The 27,243-nt window shown below is 50.4% G+C and overlaps 1 protein-coding gene across 1 annotated transcript in view; it reads left to right on the forward strand.

Annotated features, from left to right (window-relative positions):
- Positions 1 to 27,243, forward strand: part of GRID2IP (Grid2 interacting protein) — a 98,998-nt gene that overhangs the window by 6,667 nt on the left and 65,088 nt on the right. Inside the window, exons 2-3 of the mRNA XM_019512764.1 lie at positions 2,664 to 3,256; positions 7,825 to 7,979. Coding sequence (XP_019368309.1) covers positions 2,664 to 3,256; positions 7,825 to 7,979 — 748 coding nt within the window. The remainder of the gene's footprint in view (positions 1 to 2,663; positions 3,257 to 7,824; positions 7,980 to 27,243) is intronic.

Here is a 27,243-nt window from a genome sequence, read left to right on the forward strand (position 1 = left end):
AGTTAGAGACGGGGGTCTTCTGGCCCATCTCCCTGGAGCCAGGGCACAGCTGCTTCCAGCATCCTCACCAAGGCTGTACCTAGTGTTGTTTTTAATAGATAAACTGCAAGCAGCTCTGTCTGTCTGTCTCAGACTGCAAGCAGCTCCGTCTGTCTGTCTTTACCTGTAGTCCTGCTATCTGCTTTGCGGTCCTTGTTCACTGAGGGAGATCCTTCTACAGCACAGCATTCAGCCTCTGCTTCCTGTGATTAATTCCCTCCCAGGCTTGCTTCAGTGCTGTACACATCCTCTCCCTCCGTGACATTTACACCTGTTGGGGACATCCTGATGAATGCATTTCCCCTTTAATGTCATAATCAGGATAATACTTAGCTCTTGTGTAGCACTTGGCATTAACAGATTTCAGAGTTCACTACATAACAGGCCAAGAGCACCAGCCTTAGAACTTTATTTATTGCTTATTCTTTAGTACTTTTCATATGTTCTTTCAAGATAATGCTCCCAGTTCCCTTCAAAGCACAGCACAGGAGCTATTTGCAGCAGTAGATCCAGACTCTGATTATTAATACAGGTTTCTATAGTAATGCAGCACTCTCTTGCTCACTTCCACCCCCACTGGTGTCTCCCCAGGAACAGGCTGCGCCATGTTATTCCTGCTAAGACAGGAGGTTAGAGACTTGTCTTTCATCTCCTTGGACCATAACAGGAGATGCACAGTCTTGTTTCTTGCTGAATTCCAAACAATAGCAGTGTGGGGAGGACACCTCCAGACTTGGAGGAGAAAAGAAAAGACCACTTGGACGCTGAGCTTAGGGGTGGGAGAGTGAAGCTGAGTGGGGAGGGTCACAGGATGGAAGTAAGTTGCAGTGATGCCGTTGCAACTGTGACACGGATGTTCCGTACAGGGGATGGACACAGGCTGGAGTGGGAGATGGCTGTGAATGCAAAGGCAGAAATGCTGCTTGGGATGTAAATCCAGAACTCTCTTTACGCTGCACACCCAAACCCTCTATGTTCTCAGCAAAGACAGGCACAGCTGGCGGGTGACTTTAAATAATACAGAAGGGATGAATTTCAGATGTAAGGGACCCAGCTCCCACTGCTGTCAGTAGGATTTAGGCACCAAACTGTCCTCTGCACCTTTGCAAATGTCCCTGAAAACCTCATCGGTGCTTGGGGAAGTCAAGAAAGTGTCAGCCAAACTGCACCGATTGGATGTCTGACTCCTCCAGCAGATACAGGGTTGTTGAAGCCAGCAGTGGAGTCTTAGAGGTTGGCTTTGGCTGAGCAGCCATGTGTTCAGATGCTGTTCTAGCTCTGGCTTATCCCAGCAGACCCAGCACACACGTGAGCTGGGGGTGCCTTTGCATCAGGGCAGGGGCTGCAATTGGGGCTAGTTTGGAGCCAGGCCTGGGGCCTCCCTAAAACCACTTGGTTCTTGTGACTTTGTTTTTTGTTCGCTGTTGAGACCTTTGAATCCGAACGGTGCACAAATAAAAGTGCAGCTGTGATGATATTTGAGCCCAGCGATTATCATCACTAATACCTTTCCTGAAGGGAATTTGCCCAGTCATTTCTGGCAAGCCACTTTCTGTCTCCATGGTTTTCTTGTCTGTGTTAAATAATATGTAATAAATGGATCTGAGCACAAACAGCATCTCCATGCCAAAGCTGGATCAAATGGAGCAGGCAAGTCAGCTCACAGATTGTCTAGGAATAGCCAAGGACAACTAAAGGTGTATATGCAAGTTATGTAGTGGGTCCAATGCAGCTGAGAAGGAGCTTTGAGGAGGCTGCTTGTCTGTGTTATAAGCTTCAAGATCTAATGTGCCTGTTTCCCCTCAAACATGCACCTCTTCCACAAAGCATGCCTGGCTGCTGGGCCTGATACTTCCCTTAGGGCTTGATCTGCTCACTTGGGTCGACAGCAGCTTTTCCCTTCCCTGGAAGCAGGGGTGAATCCTTGGTTCTTGCTTCTGAGCCAGCCTTTCGAACACAGTCCCTTGACACGCTGGATTTAACCCATTGGCGTGCCATCTGTGGATCAGGTATTGCAGGCCTTCCTGGCCTTGGCCAAGCCAGTGCAAGTACAAGGCAAGGAGCCCAGCAGCAGGTTTGGGAGGATCTGGCCAACACGAGTACACGTGCTTTGGTAGCTATTGTCTGATAAGAAGTGTTTGTTGCAATAAGCCAGTGTTGAGTCATTCTGTTGCTGTGTTTTCCAGCGTGACATTACCAGGAACATGAAAGGATGGTTTTGGTACACAGGTGGATGACAATTAACTTATTCACATAGCACAGGGGTTGGGTCACAGCCATTTAACAAACTGAGTAGACCGACCTAGAACTGATGCATTCTAAATACCAGGTCACGCTGCGTTAAGACCTGGCCTTTTCCATCAGTTCAGCTCGTTTCCGGGCTGCTGATGAAATTGGTGCCTCTAAGACCATGAGATGGGAAAGATAAAGGGCAGATTGTGGGGTGGGATGAAGGGGGCATCTCCTCACCTGTTCAGGGGCATTTCTTTTCCAAAGGGATGAGAACACGGAGAAAACCAGACTGCCTGCCAGAAGGTCTCCCATGTACATAACATTGCCAAGACCTGACATTGTTACAGTAGGGAAACAGTCTCACTGCTTTTTCTCCTGCTCTCCTTTTCCAGTTGCCACCATGCCGACTTCCAACCAGGGCTGGCCTGAAGCTTTTGGGTTTAAGATAAGCGGCAATGGTCCTTGCTACATCCTTGCGGTGGAAGAAGGCAGCAGTGCTCATGCCGCTGGCCTCCAGCCAGGAGACCAGATTCTGGAGATAGAAGGGCAGCCAGTCTCATCCATGAGCTGCGAAGCTCTCATCAGCCTGGCGAGGCAGTGTGAGAACGTGCCTCCCAGCATTGGTGTAGTCTCGCGCATCCAGCAGATGGACCTCAAGCCTGGCCCGGATGGGAAGTTTGGCTTCAACCTGATGTGTCACAGTGGCAGCCCCCTGCAAGTGGAGAGTGTGGTCCCTGAGTCGCCTGCTTGTGAGCGTGGGATCAAGCCAGGGGACTACGTGCTGGAGATCAACGGGCTCCTGGTGAAGTTTTACGAAGTGGCTGCTGCCATGATCCAGTCCTGCCAGGGGAAGGCTCTGAGACTGGGGCTTCTGCGTCTCGGGCGGCTGCAGAGATGGGGCAGCAGCAGCGTCCGGGAATTTGTCCAGAGCGCTGACGCCATCCATCAGGAGAGGAAGCAGAAGGCCCAGGAATTCAGCAAGAAGGTAGGGCTGAGGGGACAGGGCTGGGCACAGGGGCTGTCAGGGGACTGCTGTCTGGTGACTGTTGGAAGGCTGGGGCAGAAATGAGCTCTGCCCAGGGAGAACAGCAGTGTCTTAGCAGATTGGGTAACGCAGACCTGTGCCCCTCTCCCCTGCACCAGTCATTGATCCCAGAGCTCAGTGAACTCCGACACATCTGTTCTTATGCATTTGAGGTCCCCGGTGTCTACTTGAGAGCACAGGATTTGCTCACAAAAGGCAGAGACTGATAAGGATATCCTCAGCTGGTGGAATCATTGTGGCTCCCATGAGTCTTTTGATGTGGCTGTCATATAAAGCCACCAGTCATCCCAGGCACACTTCGGTATTGGGAACCAGATGTGTTTTGGACAAGTGTCTGTAGAGGAGGCCATTTCCTGGCCAGGGGAGGAGCCTGTATCGGCACACACACACAGCAGAACATGCCTGGCCACTTGGCCACTATTTGTTAATCTACCTGCTTTCCACAGTGTGGAGTTGTACTTCTTTTGCCATTTTTTTGCAGAAGGCAGGGCCCACTCAGCCCTGCAATGCTGCAGGTTCCTTGGCCAGCCTCAGCTTTCTTGACATACAATTTTTACAGAGCCAGGTAACACTTGGAGGATCGGCACCTACAGCTCCCCCTAACTTTCCCCTGAGCCCAGCCTGAAACCAGCCGGAGTCCAGGCAGAGGAAAGGCTCACAGAGGCAGCTTTCAGGGGTGCTTTTTTCAGTCTTATCGAAAAGCAGATGGAGGATGTTTTGGGGAAAGAAGCCTAGTTGGTCATGATGGCTTGTGGTTAAAACAAAGTTTGGGAATTAGGAAACATATGCCAAATCCTGTGCTTAGTTGCGTCTGTGTAAGCTCAGAGTGCCTGATAAAGTCAGTAGAATTGCATTACTTTACAGCTGTGTTAGTGAGGCTAGAATCGGGACTTCTCTGGGTTCTTTTCTCAGCCCCACTGCTGGGAAGCGAGGTCAGACAAGTCACTTTCTGCAGGGATCATTAGCTTCATCATCTGTGAAGGGAGGTTAGGCATAATCATGCTATTTTAATGAGAAGGGTCACAGCATGTTTGCAGAAAGCGTTGAGATCCTCCAGGGACAGGCACTATGGATGGCCAAGCTTCATGAAAGGGTAGTAACTGTCAGGCAGTAGTCGGGATGGCCAGTTCGCTGCTTCAGGTAGCTGTAGCTCACATTTCAGCTTGCCATCCTTGAAAAATGTTAGCAGCAAAGGAAAAAATAACTAAGTAATTACATCTTTATTGTGTTCCTGACAGTTACCCGGTGGATAATTTCCCAAACTTATCACCTCTTGCTAATTATAAATTTGATCACGGTTATTTTTTAATCTTCCTCATTTCCATTTCAAAAAAATTTAAAAGAAAATGCTGTTATGAAAATAACCAGGGGTCTGGTTTTTTGATCCTATGCTGACAAAAAAGGAAGATGTTTGTAGAGTGATTCATAGGTATCAGAGGAATCTCCATTAGTCTGGCTTTACATTAAGGCTGTACAACATGCAGAACAATAACAGAAAGAGCTATCATTTGTGCATAATTCTGGAAAAATAACTAGTTTATGACAAAGACACAAGAAGAAGAACATGCATTTATTTTAGGATTCATGAGGTGGTTTTGTTAAAGGTTAGACACATCCCCACTGATTACTGGGGATTGTTGAAAGGCTGAGAAGTCACTTCATTTTATGTTAACCAGTGCATTCATACTGCACCACAGAAAATATTTCTTAAAGGATTTCTGCAGTCAGTGGGGACATTCACGAAACTGGAGCTGGATATGGCTCCATCACTGTGCTTGCTACCTCTTTACGTGATGCTGATACCCTGTGCTGCTTGCCAACATAGCATGCTCCTTCCATACTAGACATCCCACCCCGCTAGCCTCCAGCCTCTTCTCGTGCCCCAGAGAAACTGAACGTAAATGAGTTTGTCGATCATCGTGGGCTGCTGCCTTTCAGGAGCAGTTGCGTGGCCCAGCTGGCAAACAGCACTCTGGAGGGGAGGAGAATGGCTTAGATGTTTTAAGTTGCTTAATTTTCGACAAGCTGCAGAAAATAATGAAACCCAGTGGGGTGCTTCCCCTCTGCTGTACCTGCAAACTCGGCTGCACTTCAGCTGCTGGTGGCAGAGCTGGGAAGACAGTCCAAGGTGCCAGGAGGGAGCCTGGGGATGCTGCTTATTAGCATGTCATTACCCAGGATGCACCACCAGCTCACAGCTGTTTCACTGTGCCACTGCAGTCTGGGCTCTGGCCTGTGTTAGGAGGTGTAAGGAGGTGTGTGGTTTGCACTGGGCTCTGTCCTCTGGGCTTTGCAAGCCTGAGATGTGAGGTTTTTCTCTCCTGGAGCTCCAGTCCCTCCTCTCTTGGATTCTCAGTGTTGAAGGCCTTACTGAGGGATGGGCAAGCAGCAGACTTGGCAGCATCTTCACTCCTGACCTGTGATGTTTGTGAGCCTGTACCCAAACCCTCAGCTGGCCCTGCTTCTGGATCTGTTCCTTAGCTGGTCCTAGGTTGCTACTCTGCTCTGGCCTGCTCCAGGGTGGGTGGGGAGGATGAGTTGGGGGTGGGACTCTGACCTGTTTCTGGCGGCACTGCATTCCTGCACATTGCAGGTAGTCCCTGCCGGACTGTGCAACTGTGCCCTGTACACCGGGTCTGGGAGGTAGCTCAGGGGGGTTGCCCACATCACAGTTTGTAACACTTGGCCCCCTCCTTGACAGGTCTCTGCAGAGAGGCCAAGGCCTGAATGGACAACAGAGCATGGACGTGCCTTGCCTCTTCTGGCCAGGGTTATACACTACAGCAAGGCAGGTCCATGCTGCCATAAGCCACCCTGTACCTATTCTCTGCATAAGCCGGGACTTCAGGCTCCAAGGCTGTCAGGTCAGCTACCCTGAGGTGCCAGTCTCTTTCCCAGCCACGTTTCTGTGCAGGGAGGGAGGCAGAGGACTCTCCAGCTAGCTAGATCTCTGGGGTAGCGCTGCAGCAGCCTGGGGGCACCCAGGACTCTCTCCTTTCAGGTCCAAGTCCTATCTGGCTCTGGCAAAGCTTTAACTGGACAGCCCCAGGATTGGGCTCACTGCAGATGCCCAGCTCTTTGTCCCCACTTCACTGGGACTGGAGTGAGATGCAGGCATATGCTGGAGAACGGCTGCCTTGACTGCTCCAGATTTAATAACCTTGAAATGTCTGCTGCTTCCTGGGAATTTCAGAAGTGGTCACATGATGGCTTTTTCAAATTGCCAACTACCTGGTGGTTTGTGATGTAGGTTACCAGGGCCTGTGATCACTGACTTTGGAGAGCTTCAAAGTGGAACGCACGCCAGGAGGCAGCGACTTCCTCTTTCTTGTAAAGGCCTCTCTCCCCCTGCACGTTGCACTTTACTTTCCACTGGGCATAGGTGCTTTGTGGTTTGGGGAGCACAGGGAAGGCAGATACCCCTGTTACTCCGCAGGAGGGAGAGGGTGAGTGAGCTCTCTGCCTGTGGGTGCTAACTTCTGTTTGGAAGCCAGACACTGCAAGACTGGGGACATTGCTTGGATTTGCAGGACCCTGCACCCATAGAAAGGCAAACACAACCTGGGTGCGGGGGACATCACTCCTGCATTCTTGAATCTGAAGGATGTTTGCCCACATGCGGACTCCCTGGAATCATCTCTGAGGGAGGAGCAAGGTCCCCACACACCAGCTTGCCCAGCTGCTTCTTTCTTTCTAACGTAACTGGAGCTGTAGAGTTACCAGACTGGGACCTTGTCCCCAGCTCTTCCTCCTAGGCCCGATTCATGCCTTCGGTGCTATTTTGTTGTAGAGCTTGGGGTTCCTCAAATCTGTGCCAAGATCATGACCCCCTCCTCAGGCTCCACAGCAGGCTGGAATGGGTGGTAAGAAGGCAGGGCAGTGAGCTGAATACCAGCATAAAAGCTATTAATTGTTGTGGGAAGAGAGGGCTCTAGAAACCAGTCACAAAAGCCTCATGTCCCACCTGTGATGTCCCAGTGCCTGGGAACCACTGATTCACTGCAGCCCTTTTCCATGTACTCCACTACTGCACAGGCTTCAGCTTCCTATTTCTCTGCAGCTTTGCAAGAGTTCACAGCAAGGACATGTCACAGTCTGGCCAAGAGGTGATTTAAGGTCTGTTTTCAGTGCAAGCTGTTCCCCCTGCAACATGGCATCAGGATTGTTCAGCTGTGTCCTCAGACTGCACCACAAGGAAGTTCTCTTTTAGCTCATGCGTGGGAAATCTGTGCATTTGGAGCAGTAGGATTTCTATTCTTGCGGTTGCTGTAGAGTTCTCCAAGACGATAGCATGCCACACAGTGACAGCTGTGGAGTCTTAGGGAGTTGTGGATTTTTGCCACAATCATTTGCAATTTGTGGGGGGGGGTTGAGTAGACTGTTTCCCCTTCTCTGACTGGTCCGTGTATTATAAATAAATGAATGTGCTGCTGCTGATTTTATTTCTGCTGAGCTTTCTGGCAGTGTCTCCCTCCATTCATATGTTTTTTGTTCCTTCCCCCACACAGGTGGATGAAATCCTGGGTGGCCAGCCAGAGGTGAAGGAGAAGGTATTCATGATCTTGAAGCAATACGCAGCTGAGCGGAAGGTGGAGTACTTGGCTTATGCCCTCTCCATGATTCTCACCAGTGAGTCCCACCAGCTCCTCATTGACAACATCAGGTATGGAGCTCTCAGTAATGATTGCATGATCCGCTGGTGATTAAAACATGGGGTGACTACACGTGCGTGATGGCTCAAGGGCTGTAATTAGAGAGCATTCCAGTAGCTCCTTCTTCCAGCCTTTTACCTTCCTCATTTGGAAAGTGTCAGGTTTGCAGGCAAGCTCCTAACTGAGACCATCCCATCTTCACTCCCGCCAAGGGCAGCAAACTTCCACCTGAGCTGAGATAGGATCAGGGGAAGTCAGTGTGCAGCTGAGATTTACTCAGCATGGCGCAAGGACAGATTATTCACAGGACTGAGCTGCTTTCTGGAGGGGAACCACTGGGTGCAGAGGCTGATCTGGCCACCAGTGACTAGCATTCCAGTCCTCTGCTAGATGGGGCATTTTAACCCCTGTGCAATGCAGGAACACGTTGCCTGCTGTGGGAGGCAGTGCTGAGAATTACTTTTGAACAGAGGACTGGAAGGGTCATCCTGCCCCCAGTGATTCCAGGCAATTGTGTCATGATGTTTGTCCAGAATGGTTCACGAGAATATCTCCTTTGTCCCTTCACATATGTCACAGCCCAAAGCACCCCAGGATGAGCTTAGGGTCTTTAATACAACCCCTTACCACCCAAAACCCTACAGTGTGCCACAGGAAAGCAGCAGGAGAGACCAGGGCACCATTAGTACCTTGAGAGAGGGCTTGTGAGTGACAGGAGAAGGATTTGGATTCATGAGACCCCAGCCTAGCTGTTTGGACACTGACATCCAAAGCAATCACTATAGAGACCACAGGCTTCAGTAGTGGGTAGATACAAGTGCACAGTGAGAGGTTGGTGCACTGCCTGAGTCCAGTAGCCTTGGGAGATTCTTCCCTGACCTGCGCATCTCACCAGCAAGGAAGTTGTTTTAGATCCCCCTTTGCTTAAGGGGGTCTCAACCATCATTGGAGGCCTCACTCCCTGCGCTACCCAAAATGGTCCTGGTCTCATCTAGGTACCTGCGCCCTTTAAAATCTTCTGAGGGCAAGTTCTCTGCTCACTTCCACCAGTGACACCTGGGCATAACTGCACAGAAGTCAGTAGGTTTCTCCTAACTTACACCAGAGTAAATAAAAGGAGAAGGAAGCTCACAAACTATTCTCATACCTCTGTCTGTCTTGGCTTGATTCTCCCTGCTTTGCCCCCTGTGCTGTCACTTGCATCTGTGCCCAGCTGGTGCAGAACGCGGCACCCTGCCAAAGGCGGTGGGGAGCCGGGCTCTGCATAATTAGTGCAGTTCCCATCCTCGCAGAAACCCCCTGCCAGCTTGTAATCACTGAGGCGCTCTGTTCCATGCAGCAAGTCCTAATTCTTGAACAAGAGCCTTTCTCCGATTGATCTGCGATAGGAAAGCATGGTCATCAGTAAACAGAGGAAGTGTCTTCAGTGAAGTATGAAGATACCAGAGCTCAGTTTGCTCTGCTTTCTGCTTACCTGCCCATCCATGTGTGTATGTGGGTGTGTGGCAGGTTTGTTGGGTCTGGGTGACAAGGGGATGTGGTGTACATCGTTGTGCTTCTGTGTGTGCAGGGTGTTTGTGCCTGTGCACCAAGGGTGGTATATGTTATGTGAGTGTACATGCAAGGCTGGTGGGTGTGTGCACACCTTGCGCAGGCTGCCTGTGCATGCCTGGGCTCTGTACCCAACTTTTCCCCACCTGCTGGTTCTTTCACAGTCACAGTGATTGTTTTCTCTGAGGCAGTGCTTTTAGCACAGCTTGAAGCCTTCCAGAAAGGTTAGGCAGGAAAATGGCTGCCTTTGAAGCTCCTTTCCTCAGTGAGAGACAGAGAGCCTGGTCTGAGCTGCCGTCTGTCGCCTGAGGAGGCTGCAATACAGCTGTTGGGGGCTGGCATGGGGAGACACCATTGCACAAGTGCCCAGTCTCTTCAGGTGTTCAGAGTGGGAGCCTGATTCTCGTTTACACTGACACTTACTCTAAGGATTTCACGCTGCTCTGACCATGACTGTAAATGCCCTGTGCACCTCCTTTGCAGCCACTTTACACTGCTTGTTTGTAAGGGGCACTGGGCCCAGGTAGGGGTTTATGCACGACACATAGGACTCTGAACGCCCATGTCTGCCAGCATAATCCAGGCATGACCGGGACTAGGGAAGTGGCCCTGTGGTGATCAAAACCAGGGTAGGCCCCAGCCTGTGCAACGGAGGCTGCCACTGCACAGGACACATGCTGGGGATTATGGCCAGTGAGGGATGATAGTCATTAGGGAATCGGGTCTCCATCTGGCTCCCTTCTGGGCCGGGCTTTCCAATTCCTGCTTTAATCAGTGGAATTGTAAGATATTACCGTTACCATAACAACGGTGCGCTGCGCCCAGGGTCTCCGAAGCCGTAGCGGTGGGAGCCACAAAGTGGGGGGAGTGATGCATGCTGCGGCCTGTCTCACCTGCCTTGCCCATCAGCGTTACCCCATGTTGCCAGTGGATGTATGGTCACAGTACCATGTGCATTCACTACGCAGTCAGGAATGCCGGGCGCCCTTTGAGACGTGACCAGGAGGCAGGCTCTTATGGCTGTGTTCAGCCTCCCTGGACCCTTCCATACTTGCTCCCTTTCATCAGTAGCTCTTGTGTGTCTGAACTCCTGCTTCTCATTGAGCTGGTAGCAGTTGGAATGGGTAGGCTGCAACTTGGAAGAGACTCTCCTTTTGCTTCAGAAACTGTGCACCCAAGGCAAAGCACTTTGTACCTTGGGGAGAAGGGTATAAAGCTCCTCTGCACCGAGAAGCAGGAGGTCACATGTCAATGATGTGTCCAGTCTCAGCCAGGGCCACTCCTATAGGCTGAAGGCGAGGCAACCGTAACTGCCATGTAATTATTCCTGGTGCTCACCATGGATTTTGTCACCTTTAGCTGAATGTTGTTCTCTGTCCAGCTAAGCCTCCTGCCATGTGGAGTCTGCCTGGGTGCTTAGCTGTTTATCCAGAAAGGTTTGGAAAGGAGGGGGGAGCAGGGACTAGTGCCCAATATAGGATGGCAGGAGACTGGCAATCTGTTCCTGGCCTTTGTGAGACCCTGTAAGAGGTCACTCCACTTTGTGCCATCTGTGAGACATCTCCCACCTCCTGGGGTGTCCATGATATGTCATAGCAGAGCCGCTGGCAGGGCTGTTCGAGCACTCACAGTGCTCCAGTCAGGTCCCAGAGGACTGGAAAGGGGCCAATGTGGTCCCTATTTTCAAGAACGGGAGAAGGGAGGAACCGGGAGACTATAGGCCAGTTAGTCTCACCTCCATCCTTGGGAAAACTCTGGGAAAAAATCAGTAAGGATCACATTTCTGGGAGCCCAGCAGGGGAAGTAATGCTGAAAGGAAATCAGCATGGATTCATTGAAGGTAGATCCTGCCTGACCTGGTTTCTTTTTATGGCCAGGTCACAAAATGCTTAGACACAGGAGTCGAGGTGGATGTCATCTACCTAGACTTTAAGAAGGCCTTCAATATGGTATCGCATTATGTTCTCATAAATAAACTGATAGGCTGTGATGTAGATGATTACACGGTCAGGTGGTAGCAAATTGACTCAGGGGTCTCACCCAGAGAATGGTAGTGGATGGGTCAATATTGACCTGGAAAGATGTGGGCAGTGGAGTCCCGCTAGGCTTGGTCCTTGGACCAGTGCTGTTCAATGTCTTCATCAGTGACTTCGACGAGGGCATGGAGAGCACCCTGGCCAAGTTCTCAGATGATACCAAATTATGGGGTGAAGTTAACACACCAGAGGGTAGGGAATGAATCCAGGCAGATCTGGACAGGTTGGAAAAATGGGCAGAACGAAATAGGATGCAGTTCAACAAAGACAAGTGCAAAGTGCTGCACCTGGGCAAAAAGACCCACCAACACATTTACAGGCTGGGGGATGACCTTCTCAGCAGCAGAAAGGGATCTTAGAGTCATAGTTGACTCCAAGATGAACATGAATTGTCAGTGTGATGAAATGATCAATAAGGCTAACTGCATTTTATCATGCATTAGCAGATGCATATGACGAACAGGTCCAGTGAGGTGATGCTTCCCCTCCATGCGGCACTGGTCAGGCTGCAGTTGAAGTACTGCATCCAGTTTTGGGCGCCACACTTCAAGAGGGATGTGGACAACATGGCCAGGGTTCAGAGGAGGCTGCTTGTACGGTCAGAGGCCTGCAGGCAAGGCCCTATGAGGAAAGACTGAGGGACCTAGATCTCTTCAGACTTCGCAAGAGAAGGCTGAGGGGTGATCTTGTGGCTGCCTATAAGTTCATTGGGGAGGTCAGCAGGGAATAGGAGATGCTTTATTTACTAGGGCGCCCCTGGAGTAACTAGGAACAGTGGCCACAAACTGACGGAGAGCAGATTTAGGTTGGACATCAGGGAGAATTTCTTTACAGTAAGGGTCGCCAGAATCTGGAATGGGCTTCCAAGGGAGGTGGTGCTCTCCCCTACCCTGGGGGTCTTCAAGAGGAGACTGGACAAGCACCTAGTTGGGGTCGTCTGATCCCAGCGTTCTTTCCTGCCCAGGGCAGGGGGTTGGACTCGATGACCTACTGGGGTCCCTTCCAACCCTAACATCTATGAATCTATGAAAGACCCTTGACTGGAAGATAAGATAGAACATTACAAGATATGGACTCTTATTTTTGTTTCAGTCCAGGCCCTCGGGTACGGGACAGTGTACACACATAGGACATGACTGAACTGTCCAGTAAAGGAGCTTATGGGCTGAGGAATTTTCTTCACTTTGGGGGTGTGTAGTGGGAGATGTCCAGCTGTGGCTGTCCCTTTCTGGGTTCTTTCAGTGTGCAAGCCAGCTGGAGCCCTGAGTGGTATCCTGAGCTTTGCCACCGACTTGCTCCGTGACTTTGAAGACATCATTTCATCTTTCTGGCCACATCTTGCTCACTGGCAAACAGGGTACAATAATTCTTACCCATCTTTGTCAGGTGCTCTGAGATCCCGTTGTGAAAATTGCTCTCCAGCTGTTGAGAGTCACCATGACTAAAAGCACACAGAAACATGGATGCAAAATATAAGTGACTGAAATCCTATGGGGTGTCAGGACAGACAAGAGAATCTGTCTGCAAGCGATTCAGCCTGGATAAAACAGAGATTAAAGGATGACCTGCTCAGCCTTCACCTAAATTCACCCCAACCTGAACTTTAGGGGAAAATAACTGTAGAAGAGATCTTATTCTCTGATAAATGCTATAAGGGGTTCAAGTCACTTCTATAGAGGTCTTTTGTCTTTATCCTTCTGAACCACTGTAGGATTTTCCATATGAGGGATTTAAATAAGCTTCTGAACGTCTGTGTGCTGATTCCATCTGGACCTCCAAGCCCTTTGAGTGGTGCCAGTCCTTGGTTTCCCTCCCTCTTCATCTTATTTCAGGATGCACAGCATGTCTCGGCAGGGGCTGAAGTCAAGGAGAGCCACTATCCCTATGGACTCTCCTGATGATAATGCCTGCATTTGAGGCTCAGTCAGAACTGTCACTGCTCAGCATCTGATTCCCCAAAAGGGCGAAGCCATCAAGGCAGCTTCAAATTATGTTTCTTGTGCCTTGGAAAATAACTGATTAAAAAAAAGCCCTTAATCGTTCCCCGTGCCCTGGTGTGAAAGGATAGGACTGAGGCTGGGGCAAGGAGGCTCAGTGTGTCGGGAAGCTAATCTTGGCTTAATGTGAATGAAATACTTAGCTCAGGGCAGAGACTTACCATCTAATCTTAATGAAATGAATCGGAGAGAAAATGCTGCTTAAGAAGCCAAGTGCAAGGAAATCAAGTTTCTGCTTTCCCAGATGCCTTGCTGGAAGCATGAGCCATTTGATGTCTCTTGCCTTTTGTAAAGTCTGAGCTGCCCCTGCTGATTTTTTTTTCAGTGAATCAATTGCCTCTGCCAGGCTGACTCTGTGGGCTGGATTCAGGGTCTGCTCTGGTTCCTGTGCACCACCCAGGTGACACAAAGGGGCTGGATTCTGGTGGTAGCTTGCTAGACAAGACTGTCTTTGGCAGAAAAGAACTCCTTGCTGGAGATGGGTCTGTTCCTAGACAAGCACGTGGAGCCCTTACTCAGCCTTGCCAGACTAGGCAAAGGCAATCCACCCAGCACAGCTGGCCTGTCACATCTGCAAGCGTTCCTGGCCAAGCGTATGGAGCCAGTGAAAGGATTGTTACCTTTCTGTCAGGTCCCCAGCTGTTTGCAAATATGTTTAAGGAAGCCACTCTCCCTCTGCCTTGAAGGCCAACCTGAAGCAGAGGCTTGTCTTGCCAGGGGCCGCAGGCAAAAGGCCAATGGCTGAGGGGGCCACTGAGCCAGCAGGAGGTGGGTTTCCAGGTCAGGGTGGAGTGGAGCAGAGGGACTGGTGCTTTTCCTGCTACTCTACCTGTGCTGGAGATGAGCAGAGCAAAGGCCACTGTCACAGGCCATGAGCTGGAATGGCAGTGGGGGTCCTTGCACCCTCTCCACTGGAAAGCTTAGGTCTGTGGATCCACAGCCTACTTCCCTGTCCAACCCTCAAGCTCCACTCTGCAGCATGCAGGGGGCTCACTAGGTCTCTCTGCTCCCCTCCCCCCCCGTGAGATGGTGGCAGTTTCTCTGCTGGTATGGCCTCCCGGGCCCGTGCATTGTGTGTGTGGCAGGGTGGGTAGGGGCTCACCCCTCCACCCCTGTCTCTACTCCAGACTGTAGCATCCCCAGCACATTCTTGCCCTGGCTAAGCTGCACCTCTGAATGCAACACAGCTCTCTGCACGCTGGCATGTACCATATGTAAAGGAATGCAGCTTATAAATCCCCAGTTTAGCTGCTAACCCTTGCCGTAGCCTGATTGGATCTCTGCACTAGCTGTATTTATTTTTGGGACACTGCTGCTGCTGCTGGCTCTCCTTTGATTGCTCCACATGTCCCCTCCTTATTCCAACCCCACCCCAGTGATTGCACCGATTTTCTGCAAGGTGTTTGTTTACAGGATAGTTGAGGAGCCCCCGATCCAGTGCACAGTCACATCGACAGTCTGCGGAGCATCCTCTGCCCTCTGCTCTTCTCTCCATCCCAAGCTTGAGGGTTTTTTTTCTTAAGCTCAAATGGATTTCAACCCATTTATCCAGAATTAAGCTCCTGCAGATTTTAATTTGCTGACTTTTCCTCCATCCGTGTGGTTGTGGATAGCGGGGATAATGCACATGCTGTGCCAAGTCCTCCCAGTGCTCAGTCCCCCTGCCCATATGCTTGGTGTCTATAGTAAAAGTGCACAATTCTAGGTCTGTTCAAGGATGAGGAGCGAGAGGGAAAGATGAGCTGCCTTGGGTAAGTGACAATCAAGACCTTTCCAGGGGACCAGGTGGGTGGAACTGGGATGATTTTTAACCATTTAATTCTGGAATCTAGTGACAGCACCAGATACTGTCAGACACCTGAGGCTGTGCAAGTTAATTAACTCTTAGCAGCATATGGGAGCTTCTGTCACCAGGGGCTCAGTGGTTCAGAGAGACTTATGGAGTAGAGGGAGAGAGGGGAAACTTTTTGCTTTGTATTCTTTAGTCACTTGGAAATGTCTGGCTTGTTCTTTTCACAGAGTGGTTCCAGTTGCTGTAAGCCAGAGAATGCTTCCTTGTTGAACACGCGTGTGCGCGCGCATGTATGTGTTGGGGCTGGGGGGACTGTTGTGCATTCAAATTAGAAGGTGACTGTGCTGTGCTTTAGATTATTTTGGGGCCCCCTGGGACCCTGGCAGCATGTGAGCCTCGGCTCCTCTCTCCTTTCTCAGTTGTTTCCAGCCCCTGGGGAGTTGCAGTCTCAGCAATGCCACTGCAGTGCCTCCCGGGCTGAAGGGTACCGTTAGGAGGCCGTCTCAGAATGACTGAATCATCTTTTTTCCAGCTGCTTTAAAAGAACACTTGCAATTAAAAAAAAGCCCAGTGCGTTAGAAGCAGACTTCTTTGCCTGGGCTGCTAACAGCACTGTCATTCCTCAGCAGTCTGGTTTCCCTCTTGCTGTTTCTGGTCTTTGTTCACATTCTGCCTCTCTTGGCTTGGACCGTGAACATCAGCCACATCTGTTTCATTTCTGGTCACTCTGAGATGCAGCAAACAACTCTTTTCACTGGGGTTGTTCAATGATGAATATGTGCAACTCCCATCAGCACAACATAGGATGACACCTTCTCGTGGCTTTTAGTTTTGTAAGTGCTTCTTCTCACCAAAGTCTAACTGCCTGCCCTACTTAAGTCTGTGTGGTCCCTTAAACACGAGACTTGAATGGCTGGATGTGCATGCGCGGTAGAGCACACTGGGGTGCTGATCCTCTCTGGGGCTGTTCCCCCTGGCCTCTGGGCAGATTTGTTCTTTAGGTGATAAATCTAGAGACATCGTGTAGATGATTCCATTTTATCCGTGCCTTCTTTGAGCCTTTGCCTTGGGTTTCTTCTGTGCTCAGTCACAGTGCATTGCTTGTACTTTCTGCTTTGTAAATGGTCTGTGCATCTTTTGAAACATCTTGCATTTGTTGAGGGAGAACACCACCCTTCCACCAGATCTCGCACTCCCCGACTGTGCCCACTGGCAGCAGGGTGGGCATGTGTGTGCTGTTTTGATCACAGTCACTTTTGATCTCTGGAAGAAAAAAAAACTTCTGCCCACTGGGGGGTCTCCCGTGACTGAAGAAATTCCTTGCAGTTCATTTTAATAATGGTTCAAACACAATCTATTTTTCTCAGCTTGTTTTTCATGGCAATGGAGTCGCCGAGAGTGTGCCAGTAGTAGCATTTTCCAGCCATCTGTGTGAGTCTCCGGGTAAGAAATTTCTTTTCAGCCATCCAGATTTATATATTTTAATGCCTGAAATATTTTTCCCTCCCAAAATCTCTGTTCCTCTGAGATATGATGGACGCTTTCTCTCTCTGAATTGCTGCTTACAAGAGATAGAAACAATATCCCTGCAGGAGCCACTCACTTCCTTGCTGCTGATTTTGTAGAGAATTTAGAACTACAAATTAAACAAAGTGCTCTCCTCTACCAGGCCATGCACATCCTCTGTGCAAGTCTGTGAACAGCGGGAGAGATAAAGGAGAAAAAGCCTCTTTTTGTCTGTTTCCCTCCAAAAAAAAAAGAAAAGAAAGGAATTGCTAATCGCATATCTAGACATGTGTTGCACTGCCCCAAAGCAGAAGTAGGGCACCAGGAAAAGCATCCGCAGTGGGACAGCAAGAGTGAATGTGATACAAGGTCCCCCACTCTGAGAAAGTTAAAACTGATCACGACGACTGTTGCCAGGTGTGAAATCTCTGGTCAAGATATTACTCTGTCTTCTCGGGCCGACCCAAGCGATAACAGAATCCTGCAGCGTGGTCACATGTTATAATTGAGCTGGAACCGTTGCATTGGAAAGGAATTGCTGAATCCAAAACACGTTCTGACTTTCTCTTAACAAAAGAGTCCTGAGAAGCTGAGCTTGCTGCGCCAGCTCCATACTGAGGAGTTGTGAAAGACCAAGTATATCTTGAATAGAGCATTTTGAGCGTGCTCTGATGGCCCCAGTGCCAGAGCACAGCCATTCCTTGGAGCGGGACATGGGGTCACGTTTCTCTAGTTTCTTGGACTGGTTTCTTCCCATGAAACCGGATGTCTTCCTCCTCCCTTCTGATACAGGCCCCTTGCAAGCTGAAGTGAGAGGCTTGAGTCTTCCTGGTCCCAGCAGCCTCACATCACGGTGACTCTCCACTGTTGCTTTTTACTGTGGGGTGGTGAGAAGAAAACTGGTCCCAGGCTTTTCACTTTTGGTGGGAGGGCCACAGGTACTCCCTCATGGCCCTGAGAAGGAGGCCGGTTCTGTAGAGATCCTTGGCTGCAATGCAAAGCTTGCCTGGTACAGAGCCATGTAAGGCTTGTGAAGCCAGTTTGATGTGACTGTCAAACAAGCCCCAGTGCTGAGCTCATCTGGTCCAGTGGTTGCAGTTTGGTTCTGAACAGGTTTGCCTGAGAGCCCTGTTGGGTAATGAAGATGCTGGCTATGGCAGGGACACAAGGCTTGCATCTGGGAGCACACACAGGTATTACAGCCAGCTTGGCGGGGCCCTGGGGATGACTTAACATCCCCTGGAGGCTCCCACCCCAGGTATCAAGAAAGCACAAAAGTGATATAAAGCCTCTTTGTCCCCTGAGTCCTGTACTAAACAGACTTCAGCCAGACCACATGACCTGATGGCACCCTGACTTTAGCTGTTCCTGGGGCCTGTGATTCACATATTCAAGGCACCTTGAGGCCTCCAGATTGCAGATACCAACTGAGTGGTTTCCTTTTCTTCCGCTCCGCTCCGGTTCATAGGGCCGCTTGTCCTGAGCGGTGCCCTCCTCTTGCTGACACTGTTGTGAACCCAGAACGATGTTGCTGCACTCAGTAGGGCTGCTCTGCTCTCCAGTGAGCTTGAGAGTGGAACCAGGCCCCCTGCCTGGCTTTTCTGTTTGGTCAGATGTTTGGTAGAAAAACAGCAGGCTCCAGTCCTCAGATTCTCCTCTTCCTGGTGTGTTGTGCCATGATGTGCCTCTGAGCAGACTGCGTTCAGCACTCACACCAGCATTGGCTTTTCCCAGCTGCTCCACGCCAGTGTAAATGGCAACACAACATGCACATAAGGGGCTGCTAAGCCCCGGGGCTTTACAACACCCGGTGCTCATGTGTGCTTGCACGTGATCCGCTTCTGGCTGGACATGAATTAAATGTAGACAGGAATTAAAGGACGGCACATGAGCAGGAGTTATTGATGTCTGAGTCTTTGCAAAAGCGGCTCTCATCTGGTGCGAGTCTGCTGGCGAACGGCTGACCAGAGGCAAACCTGGCAAAGGGCTGCGGTGCAAGCTTTCATCCTTTTCCCTTCAAAGCACCTTCCACCCAAAGGCTTCTGCAGGCTCTGTCAGTATAAATGAGTTATGCTTCCCAGCTCTGCTGCAAGGGAGGAAATTGTTATTTTACAGCTGCAAGAACTGGCAGGTTACCTCCCGCAGCCAAGGTCACAAAGCGATTCTATGACAGGGCTACAGTGCCCCCCTGGCACTGAGGAACAGACTACGTGGGTTAGCTTTCCCTTGCTGTAAGGTAAAAGTGGGCCCATGGACGGCTGATGTGTGGCAGTGCCTTGTCCTGTGCCTTTGTCCATACCCTTAGTCACAGGAACATTCCTCCTGAGCCACCAAAGACTGCTCTGGCCCTGGTGTAATTCAGAGCATATACGGGCAGAAACAGGCCCTAGGGACTGCTAGGCCACATGGTGATTGTCAGATAACTACATGGTCTGGATACGCCTTCGCACACCCCCATCTGCCCTGTCACACCAGATGCACCAGCTGGAGAAAAGGAGCCCTCCAGGTCTCCCGTGGGAACTATTTCTAGGCTCTTTTGTGCTGCCTGAAGGTAAGATCCTGGCTCTGGATCCCTGCCCTTTCAGGATGGTTGGATCAGTGATGGCCCCTTTCTACACTTTTGGCCCCTGGACTGCACCAAGAAGTCCTCTGGGGTCCAAGGCCATCTTCCCTGCTAACCCTGCTTCTGGTCAAATGACCATGCAGGGGCAGATCAGTGGAAACACAAGCCTAGGGAGCCCTTGTGGGCGCTCAGTCAGTGTGTGGGGCATAGCGGGAAGCAGCGCAGAAGGAGCTGCAGATGGCAGTGAGAAAGGTGCTGGGCAAAGTGGTGTGTGGGAGCTGACAGCAGATGCTCGGTTTCACCAGCAAAGTGGCACTTGCCTGCAGGGACCAGTGTCAGCGAGGTGGCAAGGACATGCCGAACAGACGAGGGGAGCCAGTCAGCCTGCACTCCTGGCTTCATGCTCTGCACATGAACTGGGCCAAAACATCCCCCGTGCAACACAACCCTCGCAGAGCCCTTCTTGGCTGGCTTCTGTCTTGCAAGCCATGTGGGTCAGCTGTTGGGGATGGTTCCTGGCAGCACTGGTTCCCCATGAAGGGCAGGTTTTCTACAGGCTGGGGTGGCCCCAGGCAGTCCACAGAATTCAAGCACACAGTCGCCTGCTGTGGCCCAGACTCAGTGCAACAACCCATGGAGGTGCATGATCCCAGCCAGCCTCTTCCCTCCTGATCTGGGATTTCTGTGTGGTTCCAGATGCAGGTTGCTACAGCATAGGGCCTCGATGCGGGCAGGTGTGATGTGGGGAGGATGATGAAGGACACTGTCTGCAGAAGTAGCCCCTCGCCCCTCTTCTGATCTCCTGATGGCTGCAGTGAGCTGGTCTGCAGCTGCTGCTAGCTCAGCTCAGCCCAGACTCGAGAGAGAGGCAGGAAATTAAGCAGAGCACTACAAAATGACTTGGAGAAGGTGGTTCCAGGGCTTTGGCGGCAGCCTGCAGTGGAGGAAGCAGTTTTCCTTTGGATTGCATTGTAGCCCCTGCTGAGAGGTTGAAGCAAAGTCATCAGTACAGACCCTGTGGTCTAGCCCATGGGGTGCAAGTGTTCACAGAACATTCCTGGTAACCTGTGGGCAAGGGGAGATGGGCCACAGCCTATGTGTGCGGCTAGCAGGGAGGGGCAGCGGTCACTGGGCTCCGGGGCCAGCCTGCAGCATGGGACCAGCAAGCCCTTGTCCCTCGGAGCAAGACTGCAGTTTGTGAATGGTACCGAGCGATCTTGGAATTTGTTGGCTCCTTTTGTGTTTCAGCGCTGTGTCCCTGCCTCTCAGCAGGACCAGCAGAGTCACCCTTCATAGTGGAAGGACAAAGCCACTTGATCTGAATGGATTCAATTACGTGAGCAGAAGGTTACATCAGCATCAGTAGCCGAGAGGCACGTTCCCAGCCCGTGTCCCTCTCTGCGGATTCCTGCCAGAGTCTGGAGCTCATGCAAGTGACAAGTGAGAGCCCCCCAGGGACCCACCTCCCATCTATTAATAGGGAAGGTCACCTGCTAATGAACACAGCGTGTTCCTGTGGCTCCAGGGGAGCTCTGGCTGGCCTTCTGCTCTGAGAGACGATGCCTGAGCAGTGATGGATAGCTCTCTGAGCAGAAGGCGGCATAGTGCGAAGTTGTGCAAAAGGGATTAATGAGATGACCTCAGCTGTCTGGGGCAGGGATGTCACACCAGCCATACACCAGCCCCAGGATGAGGGAAGCCAGTCCTTCTGCTTCTGATGCTCAGAGCAAAATCCAGGGACTCAAAAGTGAATCATACACAGTCATCCTCAATGTTGGGGGCAGGGACCATGACCACAGAACAAGTACTGGTCTTCGCTGCACTGGGACTTGTGTGGGCCTCTGCCCCTGTGCAGAAGGACTAGAGGGAGCAAGAGGAAACAGAGAGGGAAGAAGTCCCAGATGAATATTTCTTCCTAAAAAGTGTGACGGCACTGGACGTGCCTTCTCTCTTACTTAGACACTGACCACGATGCCTTCTTGACAGACCTAGGCTAGTTATCTAAGTCAATAAGTACACACGAGATCAGTTTTACTGGCTGTGAAAAAAATTAACTTTTTCTCCCATCACTTCTCCATGGTGCAGCAAACCTCGCTTTGGCCTTTCATAGCATTTAACAAGGACTCAGGGCCGGGTGGGAGCGCTCTATGCTATCTTATACCAGACAGTAGGAATCAGCTGGAGTAGAGGGGAGTGTTGGGCCCGTGTTTTTGTTTCCAACTGTCCACATGGCTGTAATGCTGTCAGGTACTGGGCAATGGGAAAACAGGGCTGTGCTGTATTGATGAACTACCTCAGACATAGTGCAGCACTGTGCATCTTACACAGCTAACCTGGTGCTGCCAGACTTTGCCTTCCTGAATTCCTTCTGTAGTTGTAACTGCTAAAGTTATTCTCCTCCCCACCCACCCTTCCTCAAAGGACTGATTTGGGGTTTCTAAAAGAAGAAGGCAGCCCCTTTCCATGCTGAGGGTGCCCGGCTGTCAGACTCACTGAAAGGCTGAAAACTGCTTTGAGGGCCTTTCAAGATAGAAGGTGCAAGAAGGAGGATGGCTAACCCGCTGATCAGGAGTTCTCCACTTGCTGCTCTGGCTAACAGAGCTCATGCAGTTGCTCAATATTATAAACAGGGACGTATTGCCCAGGAGTAGAAAGGGGGGTTCCCATTGTAGATGGCATTTGTGTCCAGTGTGAGCACCCATATGCCACAGACAATGTTGAAAACTGGGAAGGATCCAGAAAGGAGCTGCAAGAATCATTTGAGGTCTTAAGAGATCTCAGTGAGGGACTAAAAACACTCACTCCAACCTTACCAAAGAGACAGATAAGCAGTGACTTGATCATAGTCTATGGGCATCTACAGGATGGGGAGTTTCCTGATCATGGAGGGCTCTTCAGTTTAGCAGACAAAGGCCGAACAAAATCCAATGGCTAGGAGCAGTGGCTAGAAACTTTTGGACTGGTGATAAGGTGCAGTTTCTTAGGCACTGGAGGATCCTGCAATGCTGTCTTTGCCTGAAAGGAGCTACATGGTCCAGTTGCCTGTGAGAGCTGGGCGCGAAACTTGGTGACCGACTGGTCCTTTCCATCCCTGTGCTTCTGAGTCAAGACTGGGCATCTCTCTCTGAAAAGTCAGGACTGGATCAGCCAGAAGGTATGGGCTTGACACAGGCATTCCTGTATAATACTCTTGGGCTGGTGTTTCTACGAAGTCAGACTAGATGATCTTAATGATCCCTTTAGAGCTTATCAGTTAATATCTTGAGGGTACCAGATCCCATTTACACTGAGCCTTTGCCTAAGTTCTGGCTGATTTCAAACAGCTTTGCACAAGTAAAGATCTGGAAAAGCCTGGTTAAGAATTCAGGATTCGACCTACTGTCATCTGTTGTCCTCAGCCACTCATGGTGTACAGATGGCTATCGCATAATATGACCTAAGCCAGAACTCGCTTTCAGGTGGAAAAGTGCTTTCATTTCACTTTCATGAACATGGTGGTCACATCTGCAAAACATCTGTGGCTAAAGGAACAATTATGGAGCTGTCTATATAAGGGGATAATAGTCTGGTGCACACAAAACTCCATTGTGTGAAAATTACAGTTCTGCACTTGTCACAAATGCTGAAGTTATAATTTCCATTTGCAACTCCTTCTTGTGCACAGCTTGCTCTGCAGAGGCCCTGGTGTTCCTGCATGGTGGTGGCTGGTTTGATGTCAATGGCCTGATTCCAAGTGTGAATATTGCTGATTCTCCAGTCCTTTTTCTCCCGGGGGTGGGCAGTATATTTCTGTGATTCTGGGTTAGTCCCTGGGCAAACTAAGAGAGAACACCCCTGGCAGCTGTGAGGTTTGGGACATTGCTGTATTGAACTACTGGTCTATTAAAATGCTGGGCTAGAGGCCTGCTAGCTCTGGGACTTCAGCTCTCTTTAATAGTATGCGGTTGCAAATAGGAGCTCCCATAAACCCTTTTAAGCTCTCTAGGGTACCTTGTGGTACAGCCTCCGCTTTGCAGGGGGTGAAGCAATATCATATGCAGAATCTGCCTCTTGAGGAATGGTACCATAGACAGACATGATCTCATGGTGATGCAAAGGCAAACCATGCTGATGTTATATGACACCATTGGAAGTGTTCCTGGATGCTTCCACTGTTTGACACAGGATGCACACATCTTCTGCTGACTCCGTTCTGTGAAAACCTAGTGGGACCAGCCAAAGATCCACTTGGAGCTGAGCAAGAAGAACATGAAGTGGCTGCTGGCAAATCGCATTTAGCCCCAAGGGCAGGTTTAGGAAGAAGAGAACGTTTCAGAACTCGAGATCTGCAGAAGTTCTCTTGCAGATTAGTTTTCAGTCCTGAGTTTTATTTTAAAGACATGAACTGTCACCTGCAGCACTGGCTGGGTTGAATTTGTAACAGTGGACTAGTGCAGGGGACCCAGGACTGAGCCTGCTCACAGTCCACAAGGGAGTCTGATCAAGGGAAACCCCAGAACTGGTGAAAATAGGAAAAAAGTGCGTTAGATTTTAGCCAAAACTGTTCACGCTCCTAACCTGAGCTCCTCTTGCATTGCTCCAGTAGCAAAGACCCTTGTACAAATAGGTGGTTTTGAACATGGCGGGGTACCTAAGGCCAAGGCATCTCTCCGGGCTGGTAGTAGTTTATACAGTACCACAGAGATGTAATCCAAATGTAGTTCAGTATTTTAATCCTCCCTGGAATGTGTTTCCCTGCGCAGCTGACAGGCTGAAGGTCAGGTTTATACTAGTTGTGGTGATAAAACAGATCCTTGTTATTTTTGTTGCCGTCCCAGCTACCTGCAGATAATCTTTTACATGGACAGCTGAGGAAAGCATGTTACCTTCTTTATTCAATGAGAAAATGAACCTGGCTCTGAGCAGTTATTAAAATGAAGGGATTTGGTTTTTTGAATAGTAAAGATTTTACTTGCCAGTATTGCAGAACTGGCTTGGCATGGTGCAGACGAAGGGCCAACTCTAGCTTTCCTCGCTCATCTCCGCAAGCTGCCACTGCCTGGCACTTGGTGTCCTCATTCACACCTCTTGGACTGGGTTTATAGTGCACTGCACCTCCCATAAGGGACGCAGCAAGATGCAAAGCAGCGAAGGCTCAGGCACATCAGAAGAGGGACTGCTGTGCCTGGGAATACTTGTGTGAGGAGGAGCTGGCTTTGGCCCTGAGTTACACAAGCTGCTCAAAGCAGGACATGGAAAAGCAGGCGAGGGTTGGGGGAGAGGTTCTGGGGGTTGCTGATCATGAGAAGAATGGAGGGAGGATTCTTGGGGAAGTGGAAGTCAGGCATTGAGATGGTGGCAGAGGAGGCCCAAAGGTTGTCTGCAGGGGCAGGGGAGAGCTGGTATGAAGACAAGAGGGAGAGGAGGAGATAAAAAGCTCTGTCTTAGCAGATGCAGAGCACCCTGTGCCAGGAGATGGAGTCAGCGGTGCCTCCCAGGGCCTGGACAAAGAGAACAGCCTGGGCAGAGCAGGGTGGAGATATGCTGCTGCTCTCTTGCCCACACTGGTGCTGGTATCACTGCAACCGCCTGGGGAGAAGGTGAGAGGAAGCAATGCGCTCGGACTGCGTGACTTGGCTTTTCTGAGCACGCAGCATCCATGAACTTGCCTTGCTGGCCTGGTGCGGATGAGCAGAAGCACAGGGAGTTTCCTGTTCCCTGCTTGGAAGAGGGGCCTGGAACAGAGCGGGTGTGATCCATTATCACTGTTTTGTGGCCGGGGCCCATAGGGAGGGAGAATTGCCATGTGGCTGGGAGGGGGAAAAGAAGAGCAGCATGAAGAGGGTCAGTCTAGTGATACATCCTCTACCGGTGGGGCTGGGCACGAGGGCACATCCCAGGAGAGGCTTGAACCCATGCCCCGCTAGCCTGGAGGCCTCAGCACCCACACCTGAGACACAATGGCTCTGACTCACCAACACATGAGTCTGAAAACAGAAACAACCCAGGGAGGCTGGTGGCTGTTTTCCTTTAAGATTTCTCACCCATTATCATGGCATGTAATTTAAACAGAAACACTTTAGAAGTCAACTAATTAGCACTATCAGAAGCATCCCTCCGGAGTTCAGGAAGGAGCAGTGCCCTCCTTTCGGCTTAGCGATGCTGCCAGATTGTAGTTCCAGTTGGAGACTGAGACTGGGGCTGCGGCTTTAGAGGAGGCAGGAGGCTTCATAGCTGCTTTGGGGGGGACACTGGCAGGTGCATCTCTCAACCCGCTGGGCACGAGAGGAAGCAACGCAGACATTATAAAGGAGAACTGATGAACCAGGAGGAATTCAGGATGTGGTAAAACTGGAGCTCTGGGACAGAGGGAGCGAGGCACAAGGCAACAAGAAAGGGGAGGCAGTGTCATCCCAGGTACTGCTCCCAGGCAAACCTACTCCATCTGGATACAGATCCCCCCGCACCGAGGGGGTGTCAAGTGGCAGGGGTGCACCGGCTGGCGTGCGGTTTGTATTTGTTTGGATTGGAGCATGTTGTGGGCGTGATCCTAGTCTGTATCTCATCTTTACACGGATCGGAAGAGTCTCCCTTTTGTTCCTGTCACACTTGCAAATGGGAAAGGACCGGAGTTTCTCTCGACATTTTCGGTACGTTTTCTGATCTGTCTCTCCATATACAATGCATGATTTAGCTTTAATGAGACTATCTCATAATCCTTGGCAAGGCAGACTAATGGGTCCCACCCACACAAACAGTGCAGGGCTGGTTTTACCAGCGACTTCTCTTGTCACTGCTTTATTAAACTGTATTCTTCAAACACATTCTCTTGTGCATCATGTTGCAAAGCCAGGAGATAAGAATTCTGCTTTACGTAGCGCTGGAGTGACTGTACTGGGAACATGGCTCCACATTATCTGAGGGATACTGAGACATTGGAGAGAGTTCAAATAAAGCAAAATACAAAATTCAGGGGGCTGTAGGGATTGGGGAAAGATTGAAAGAGTGGAATGCGTCTAGCTTGGCTAAGCAGGAGACATCATAATAACCTGCAAGTATCCAAAGGCTGTAATCACCAAAGCTGGAGGGGAATTATTTAGGATGATACATAATCCGGGAGCGATAGGATGGAAGTTGGAATGGGAAGATTGAGACCAACTATCAGGGAAAACTGCTGGGCAGAAGGAAGTACCAGGGTGCAGAGCTGTCTCTCCCATGGCAAGGGGTGGAAGTTCATTGCTTGGGATTTTTAAAGCAGGACTGAACAAAACACCCGCAGTACTAAACAAAACAATCCTGCACTGTTAGGAAGATCAACTGAATCAGCTAACAGGTCTTTTCTCCCTGCTGTCTCTGACTCCTCCACCTCCAGTGATGTCGGTCTTCTTAGCTGTGGACTTGATCCTAATTAAATGAGAGTTCTGCGCAAACAGGCAGGTTTATGTCTTTTGCCAACTGTGGTCAAAGCTGGTTCCAGTTTCTCGTCCGTAAATGACAGGAGGTCAGGACTGTCACCCTTCACCATGGGGGAGTCTAGGCTGCAGTAGCCTGCAATTTAGAAACCACACGCAGCACAGAATATAGCGAGATGGTTCTGGTTTTCACTCAGGGAATCTGCTCCGGAGAAGAAGTGTCTTCATCAAGGTACTCCATGGGGCACTGATAATAGTAGGAAGGGAGGAGGGAAAGAGGGAGGAATGAGGGAGAGGGATACTGTGTGTATGTGTTCACTCGTAGGGTGAGTCCCACAAACACATCCCACCATACACATGTACCCATACCTCCCTCGCACTGCCATACACACAGATTGCCATACACACAGACCCCCATTCACCCACACCCCACTTAACC

Source organism: Gavialis gangeticus, unplaced genomic scaffold, assembly GCF_001723915.1.
Source record: "Gavialis gangeticus isolate Ggan-Ray unplaced genomic scaffold, GavGan_comp1, whole genome shotgun sequence".
Classification (NCBI taxonomy): domain Eukaryota; kingdom Metazoa; phylum Chordata; order Crocodylia; family Gavialidae; genus Gavialis; species Gavialis gangeticus.